Genomic DNA, 9143 nt, shown 5'->3' with positions numbered 1-9143 from the left:
TGGGTGGGTGAGCGCGCCAATTCCGAAGTTGCGCCTCTTCAGAAGCGGGAGGCTCTCGTCGTCGCGCTGGGTTTTCCCGCCCGCTTCCTTGCCGCCTCCTCGCTATGCCCGCTGTGGTGACCGAGACCGAAGGCCCTCGCGAGGAGTCCTCCGGCGCGGCGCCGCCGCCTCACGGGGAGCTCCAGTACCTGAGGCAAGTGGAGCAGATCCTGCGCTTCGGGCACAGGAAGGAGGACCGCACGGGCACCGGCACCCTCTCCGTCTTCGGGCTGCAGGCGCGCTACAGCCTCCGAGGTGAGCCTCTCCTCCCTCAGCGCCGGCCCTTTTCTTTTCCCCTCAGCAGAAGGAAACGAGGAGACGCTGCTCCTTCCTGCGAGGGGATAATGGCGCCTCTCGGTCATGGGGAGACGCTCTTCGATACCTAGCAATCGGCAAGCGTAGTGGGACTGACGACACCATAACAATAAAGCCCTAAGCTTTTTTAAAATGTTCGTTCGTGGGGTGGACGCCGCCCTGTTTTCAGTTCCTCCCAGCAGCAGCTGCAGAGGAAGGACGCAGCGTTTCCCCGCCAAAAACCGGATTATTAACGGCAGAGCGCATTTTGAGTGCGTTTGTTTATGTGCGCGCGATTATTTCCCTCCCAGCTCCCGACTCCCCGATTATTGGCACAAGCCAAAAGTTAAATGTCAGAATCGTACCATTTTTCTCATCTTGGGGGCGAGGGGTGTTAAGTTGTGGGTGAACATATCAGACGACACAGCGATTCTTCAAACAGCTCTTGGTTATTCACTGGCCAGAACAGAACTGAACTGAAGGGTTTAGCCAGCCTGCTTATATAGAGCTCCACTAGAACGCAACAGTAACCATTTTCTGTAACTATCCAGTCACTGAATGTCACTTTCAATCCCTTATTTGCATATGTGGACCTGAGTGAAAACTATCTACAGTATCCCCCTGCTGGCCCAGGGTGAGAACTTCAGTACATAACAAAAGGTCTTCAGCTCCCCCCCCCCCTAAAATATTTGAGCACCCAAAGTTGATGGGCATTGCCATTCAAATAGTGTGCGTGCACCACGCCATGTGAGCTTACCTGCAATCCTCCACCCCCCATATTTTATTTAAGTTGGCACCCCTGTCATAGACAATCTGGAGCAATCCAGACCCAAGACTGCTTCTTTTGATCCAGGGTGCTGTAGAGGAAAGGGGGGTCAGGCTGGGAAGTTGGCCCTTCTAGGAGAAGGAAAGCTCTGGTTCTAAACGTCTGCTGCCTTGCGGGATGTCTTAGGGAGAATAAAAGGCTAAGGAGGAAACCCTACACAAATCTGGAGCGGAGTCCCTAAGATGGCTGGATGGCACCTTGTATGCCTCCTTCTGGCAACTCCTGCAGCCAAGCTGGTGCCAAATGTATTGCTCTGCTTTTCTTTGGACCACATCAGTGAGGTCGAGAGGGGGCTCTTGTCTGGACAGCCTTGGATCTCTATACAACACTTGCGCTCCTGGGAGGTCACTTTGGCAATCTGATGCTTCCTGAAAGGGTGGTTTAACAGGTGCATATGACTCGGTAGACCTCCCTGTCTGCTGGCAGTGAAGCCAGAAACAGGATAGGCTGTGAATCCACCGGATTTTGCTGCTCTAATGTTACCACCGTAATAGATCTGGATATGACATAGTAAATTCTCTCACTGGAGTCCATTGGGCAGAAGGTAAAGGTTAAAGGGGAACAAATAAAACCATAATCCACCTCCTTCCCTTGTTGCAGCAAAACAATTGGGCTTTAGATGTAACAGTTGGTCTACCATAGATTCTTTTCTTCCCCTTCCTACAAATAGAATTGCTCTGTCCATATTTAATATATTTGGTAGGTAATGTTTCATTCCTCTTAAATGTGTACAGTGGTACTTCAGGTTACAGACGCTTCAGGTTGCAGACTCCGCTAACCCAGAAATAGTACCTTGGGTTAAGAACTTTGCTTCAGGATGAGAACAGAAATCGCGCGGCGGCGGCATGACAGCAGCAGGAGGCCCCATTAGCTAAAGTGGTGCTTCAGGTTAAGAACAGTTTCAGGTTAAGAACAGACCTCCGGAACGAATTAAGTACTTAAACTGAGGTAACACTGTACTGATGAATTACAGATGTTCTCTTATCTGCTCTAACTTTCTTAAAATTTATTTTCAGATAATTTTCCATTGCTAACAACTAAAAGGGTTTTCTGGAAGGGAGTACTTGAAGAACTACTTTGGTTTATCAAGGTATGGTATATAATTGGTATGTACTAGTATGCAGCAATATTCTATGTATTACTTTTAGCTCAGAACTAATTGATAGATTTAAATTTTTACTGTGTGCTAGGTTTGACAAGGTATGGTGGTCCTTTTTGTGTGTGTTCAAGTCTTCTATATCACCCTTGCTATCTTTGTTCCTGTAGTGTTAAAAAACTGCAGAATGTACTATCCTACACACATTTCTGTACAGTACTGCCTTTTTAACATAAATGCTCTCAGAATTGCAGAATTGGAACAGATCCCGAGGGTCATCTAATCCAACCTTCTGCAATGCAGGAAGCTCAGCTAATAATTCTGAGGAATTCAGGAAGCGTCTTAAAATTACGTTCTTAATTAACATTAATAAATATTTCTCTTTTTACCTCACACAGGGTTCTACAAATGCAAAAGAACTTTCTGCTAAAGGTGTTAAGATCTGGGATGCCAATGGTTCTCGTGAATTCTTAGACAAACAGGGATTCTTTTCTAGGGAGGAAGGAGACTTGGGCCCAGTTTATGGCTTCCAGTGGAGACATTTTGGAGCTGAATACAAAGATATGCATACAGGTAATGACACATTCTGTTGGTTTCCTATATTTAGGTATTCTCCGTACTGAGGAAAGGATTAACTGCCTAATTGAAAATCCAGTATTCTAGGTACTGAAGAGATTATGGTAAAATAGTGCATTCATGCCTTAAATAGAACACATTTCCCCCTCTATGGTACACCCCCCCCAGTACAGCTGCTCTGGGAAAGAATTAATGTTGCTAAAATATGCCTTTCTGTTCATTTGTCCATTTCACATATTTTTGTGGGGGTTCTTGGGTAAATAAAGAGTACACAAAAGTATTTAGTACCTTAGCAGAAAGGTACTAGACATAGCTGCAGAGGGCATGCATATAGCTACTATCACAATAACTTCCTTTTCACAGACTCCCACCTATCTTATGTTAAAGATGTGGTGGGGGTAAAAGGGTGTCAAAAATAGTTCTTCATAATTCAAGCCACTCCCATCACTAATAGTAAATGGCACACATAAGTTCATATGGAAATCTGCACTGAGGGAACACAATACGCAAAAAGTTATCATAAAAGTAGTGTGAAGTCATAGACTGAAGGGGCAGTATTACTGCAGGTTCTGTGTTCCACGAGCAAAGAAGAAGCAGTAGTACCAGAAAAAGCACTGATGGATTCAACCCTCCTGTGCATTCAGAATCTTTGTGTTTCTTAGTAGAGGAAAATTATCTCACTATTAAGTAGTTTTGTAAATTTTAGTGGGGTAGTATGAAAATAAATGATATGAATTGCCTCCTAAGAATGAGCTTGACAATTGACAGTTTCACAGATAATTAAAAATTTATCATTTGCCACATTGTCACACTTTTCCTTCTGTATTTTCAGATTACACAGGGCAAGGAGTAGATCAGCTGCAGCAAGTAATTGATACAATCAGAAACAATCCAGATAACAGAAGAATAATCATGTGTGCGTGGAATGCTAAAGGTATGGTTATGGAATTAATTATGTAATGTCATTGTACCTTGTAGTTGTGCATGATAATCCTCTTCTGAAAAACAGTAGAATAGCTTGCATGTGTTGTTTGTAAACTGTCTTCTTGTTGGCTTTTTTATGCCTTGTGGTTATGATCAAAGTAAAATATATTTTAAATGTATTTTTAAATTAAAAAAATACACTCAGCTTTTCTTTATAAAATAATCAACAAACTACTGTGTTCACCTGGGAAAAGGGATTGTTCTCAAGCTGCCACTACAATACTCTACACAAATGTATTAAGAACTGGCCAGTTCTTTAGAATTTAGTTTTAACATTCTTTTTCCGTTTTTGTCATTTTCTAACAATGACACACTGTTGCTATGTTGGGAAATGGTAATTGCTAGTTTACAAAACAAAGCCAATAAGATCATACTGTGGGTGGAATTTTGCCTTTGGACATATTGTAATTTTTGCCGTGTTGTTTGCTTCTCAGATATATCCTCGATGGCCTTGCCTCCATGTCATGCTCTATGCCAGTTCTATGTTTTAAATGGTGAACTCTCTTGTCAGCTGTATCAGCGTTCTGGAGATATGGGATTAGGAGTACCTTTCAACATTGCCAGTTACTCATTGCTCACTGCAATGGTTGCCCATGTTACAGGCTTGAAGGTATTTTTAATGCTTTTATCTATTTTCACTTTCAAAATAGAAAATAAACTAGAAAGAATGTAGTATATGAAGACTTTCTAAAATGGATGGTATATAAATGAAAAAGTTGAAAATTTGTACATGGTGTTGAACTTCAGAACAAGTTTCATATTTCTTCAACGGTGCAATTGTATACACTTCTCAGAAGTATGCTCTATTAAGTTCAATGTCACTTGACTCCCTGTTAAGTGTGTGTAGGATCTCAGCCTTCATTATTTGGATGGCCTCTTACCATAACTATTGAAGAGTCAAAAGTAGTGTGTTGGCGTAATTTGTAGAAAAAGAATTCTGTCAGTGGTTCTATCAGGTCAAGCATTTTATAGTGCAATGTGCTTGTATCTTCCACTGGCTGCCATAATTTGAGAATCGGAAGACTGTTGTGATGTTGCCAAAATGTCCTGAAAGTTAATACAGCTGCTGTTCTAATATTTCTGTTTATAAAAGATTGTTATGAGGAACTTGGGAAATGTTTGTAGCAAAGCTAAACATCTCATCACTATAATGGATCAAGGTACAGATGCTCAAACTCCATTTCCTGTGCCCCTTGTGAGAAGCACTTGAATTTTCCATGGCTGTAATTCTGCTCTTTGTGATCATACAGCACAGGGTGCAGAGCAACTCCCAGATTCTGATAATTCTCCAAAAACTACTTCTGTGTACAGCGGAGCAGAGCAGTGCCAGACTAGCCTGCCTGTATCTTCTTGGCATGCTGTGCTGGCTTTTGTTCAGGTCCTCGAGTGCAACCTGTTCTTGCTTCAAGTGGGAAAAACTTGTGGGGTTCTGCTCCATCTTGCTGGGAGAGTGTTGCTCAGATGTAGAACTTCTGTTAGTTGGCCCCAATGGATTAAGCTCAAGACAGAAGAGATATGCAGAGAAGGGATGTTGTCATATGGAATCGTAGGAACCATTAAGCACCTTAGTCTCTGTAAACAGAGCATACAGGATTGCACCATATGTGGGTGGCTGCTTCTTGAGCCAGTAGAACAATTTATCCCACAGAAAGACATTAATGTTAACAATTTATAGCTGCTACTCTAATGAGGCAGATATCCACTAGAAAATTATGAACCACAGATTTTATCTAGAGTATGCAAACATTTCTCCTTCATGTGCTTGTGATAGCAGACCAAGGTTATTGTACACATTTATTGTAATGTATTAACTTGCATTCAAACCAGTTCAGAATAAGCAATATATTTTGTGTGTATTAAATGGCTTGTTGAGGAATCTGGTTAGAGCAATATTGCTTAAGAAATATATCAGCATGTACAGGGTGGCCCAAAAGTAGGTATACTATTAATTATTTTTTCCTTTTACTGATATTGTGAATGATGAGAACTTGAGTCAAGAACAAAGAATGTGGATTTTAAAGCAGTATACCTACTTCTGGGCCACCCTGTATATTCTTGTTCATTCTATTTCTAATATTAAGGCTGTGTTTCTTTTTTATATAGCCTGGCGAATTTATACATACACTAGGAGATGCTCATATTTACCTGAATCATATCGAACCTTTGAAAATCCAGGTAAATATCCAAAATAGTTTGGCAAATAGCCAGCCTTACTACTCACACTGTGTATTTCCTTCCATTGCTATATATATTGAATTAGTTCAGTCTTGGAGTTAAAGGAATGATGGAATGTATTACTCATAGTGCTTGTCATTTGCTTAATACAGTGGTGCCTCGCAAGACAAAAATAATCCGTTCCGCGAGTCTCTTCGTCTAGCGGTTTTTTTGTCTTGCGAAGCAACCCTATTAGCGGATTGGCGCTATTAGCGGTTTAGCGGCTATTAAAGGCTTAGCGGCTAAAAGGCTATTAGCGGCTTAGAAAAAGGGGGGGCGGAAAAAAATCGGAACACTCGCAAGACGTTTTCATCTTGCGAAGCAAGCCCATAGGGAAATTCGCCTTGTGAAGCAGCTCAAAAACGGTAAACCCTTTCGAGACTTCCGGGGTTGGCGCGATCTGGAAATGGCGGATTCCCTCCGAGCTCCGGAGGGAATCGGCTCAGCGGGGGATGGGTCTTTGCCGTGCCGGCGACACGGGGACCCTTAAAACCGCAGGCACGAAAGCCTGCGGACTGAAGACTCGGTGGGTGCCTTAAGCGCCCCCCCTGATTCGCAAAGAGCCTTTTTAAAGGCTGCGGAGGGGATACGGGGGGTGGCGTGGCACTGAGAGTCCATCGCTACCTCTGCTGAGCGAAGCCGCGAGCCATGACTGGAGAGCGCTGACTTCCTTCCTTGAAATTCGGCTGAGAAAAAGAACCCGTGAGTTAATTGAATTTGGATTCTAAGAATTTTACCTATTGAATTTGAGACGATCGGGGGATGTGTTAAAAGGAAGTCCGCACCCCCCCCTTGCAGACGATCCAGAGCAACGATAAAAGAACTAAGCTGGAGTGCCTACCCTGTAAAGGGTGAGTTTAAAAAGACAGTAACTTCCAAGATTTGGAAAAGGAATCTCTTTTTTGAGCAGGAGAGAGGAGTGTTGGAAGGGGTATATTTCTGTTGTAAACAACCCCCCCTCCAGGGCTCGGGAGTGTCCTACTTTGGAGCTGGGATAAGAAGAGCAGAGTTTGACAGCTGTCAAAGCTGTCAAACGGACTGTTAATAGTAGAAAAATTGCTACTTAAGACCCCTCTGGATTAAAAGGAGTTACAATTGAACTAAAATTGTTGGAAACAAAGAATCAATAATAAGACAGAGGACTGTTGGAGAAAAGAACACTAAGTAACCAGATTCCCTCTAGGGGGAAATCTGTGGAATTACAATGGCTGTGGATGGAAAGATACTGGGAGAAATCGAAAGGATGTTTTATTTGGTTGGAATCTTACAGCAACAGACTACGGCTATGAGTGAACAATTGATGACCTTGAATCCTGAAACAAGTAGTTCTGTTCAATGTAATGAGAACCTGGTTGAGGAAGAATCCACAGCTGAGCCGGAAATGATAACCAAAGAACAGGAGAAGACAAAACAAGAAAGAGAAGAACTGAAATGGGAAAATATTGTCCAGAAGCTGACATCTGTGGAACATAAACAAGGAGACTATTGGACTGAACCTACTACAAATCTACGAAAGATCCAGAAGATGAAAGTGGAGGCCCTGGGAATTTATGAAATCAAGGAATTTAAAATAAAGAAATATAATTGGGGCCTCCACATAGACTCTGACTTTGATTATGTTCAAAATTCATGCCTTGTGGAAATTCCTCAGCAGTCGCTTGCAAATATGGGAAGAGATTTTGGACTGATTGTGAAAGAACTCTTTCGAGACGTGAAGACCGACATAAAGGATTGCCAACTAGGCCGGCGGAGAGGGACTGAAAGAGATTTGAGAGCCTCGGACGTAAGGAATCCGGGCTAATAATTGCTATTTTGGACATGTTTCTGGAAGGGACACAAACCGGGGAAGGGAGGGAGGGAAGAATCTAGTTTCAACAACACTTAAGACTATGGGATTTAGCTAACAAGATTATTATTTAAGACAAAATGGGAAATCGTTGGAAGGGAACTGAGGTCCAACTTAGAATAAATTTAATTTTGTTTTTGTTTTTTTTTTTTATATATATATATATATATAAAGGACTAATATTAAGATGGATAAGGAAATGCCAATTTGCTGATACAAATTTGGGAATAGGGATGCAAGGGAGGGGGTGGGGGGGAAGTCAATGACCAGGGTTAGAAAATAAGTTTTTTCTGGAAACTATATATGTTTGTTGTTTTACTTTTCTGTTTGTTTGTTTTTATGTTTTTTGTGTTTTTGTCTTTGTCCATATAAAATGTGAAAACCTAATAAAAATTTTATAAAAAAAAAAAAAAAACGGTAAACCCTTTCGTCTAGCGGGTTTTCCGTCTTGCGAGGCATTCGTCTTGCGGGGCACCACTGTAATATAAGAGCTGCTGAACATGACCAATACATTATGGATGTGATCTCCATGGGCTTGGAGTGGGTTGAACAGCTTACTAAAAGGTGAAAGGCTGTGCAGTTTACTGGACTGTTCACATTTCTGCAAGTATTAACATGAGATGATTTAAAACAAATGCCATTGTGAAATTTGTTGCTAAGGTGAATACCCCTTGCATAATTAGTCAATTTTATATGAATGCCATCCCTCTGAAATAACCAACTCTACTTTAAAATTTCAGCTTCAGAGGCAACCAAGACCTTTTCCAAAACTCAAAATTCTTCGCAATGTTGAAAACATCAATGACTTCAATGCGGATGACTTTGAACTAGAAGGTTATGATCCTCATCCAGCTATTAAAATGGAAATGGCTGTCTAGGTGACTTGTAGCAGTGTTTACTTGCCTTAAGGTCGAATTTGCAGTAGTGCCCTTAGAAGAACCATATTTTGACTTTCTAAATATTAGAAAATACTAAAGATATTTCATGATAAATTATCATGGTTTTCTTATGGTGTTTGAAGTATGCACTGTATCCAATGAAATACTTTCCCCCCCAGAGGATACTTTTTTCAGCTTCACTTGCTGTGAGAGGTTAACTTTCTAGGTTGTATAATAGAAAAGCACTTTCTACAATTTCTGAACTATGCAATAAAATATACATATATTTCTTTAGTACATATGTGTTATGTGCATCACCTGTATTCTATTACCATAATTTACATAGGTTTCAAGTTTACCTGACTAGGTAGTAAAAGGGAAGGGGGTGCT

The 9143-nt window shown here is 41.4% G+C and overlaps 1 protein-coding gene across 1 annotated transcript; it reads left to right on the top strand.

Moving 5' to 3' along the window:
• The first annotated feature begins 43 nt into the window (after window positions 1-43).
• Window positions 44-9054, top strand: TYMS (thymidylate synthetase). Its single transcript, XM_082235176.1, has 7 exons — window positions 44-294; window positions 2176-2249; window positions 2654-2828; window positions 3664-3765; window positions 4250-4425; window positions 5919-5990; window positions 8616-9054. Exons 1-7 carry the CDS (start codon window positions 105-107, stop codon window positions 8751-8753), a joined length of 927 nt encoding a protein of 308 aa, XP_082091302.1. The 5' UTR covers window positions 44-104; the 3' UTR covers window positions 8754-9054.
• Window positions 9055-9143: the final 89 nt, after the last annotated feature.

Source organism: Podarcis vaucheri (assembly GCF_965113315.1).
Source record: "Podarcis vaucheri genome assembly, chromosome: 8".
NCBI classification, from domain to species: Eukaryota; Metazoa; Chordata; class Lepidosauria; order Squamata; family Lacertidae; genus Podarcis; species Podarcis vaucheri.
The sequence above is the reverse complement of the archived record's forward strand: the minus strand, read 5'-3'. Positions and strand labels throughout refer to the sequence as shown.

Coding starts and splice junctions, on each gene's coding strand:
- TYMS (XM_082235176.1), top strand. CDS start 105: ATGCCCGCTGTGGTGACCGAGACCGAAGGCCCTCGCGAGGAGTCCTCC. Junction 2,829..3,663: donor ATACAAAGATATGCATACAG/GTAATGACACAT, acceptor CTGTATTTTCAG/ATTACACAGGGCAAGGAGTA. Junction 3,766..4,249: donor GTGTGCGTGGAATGCTAAAG/GTATGGTTATGG, acceptor TTTGCTTCTCAG/ATATATCCTCGATGGCCTTG.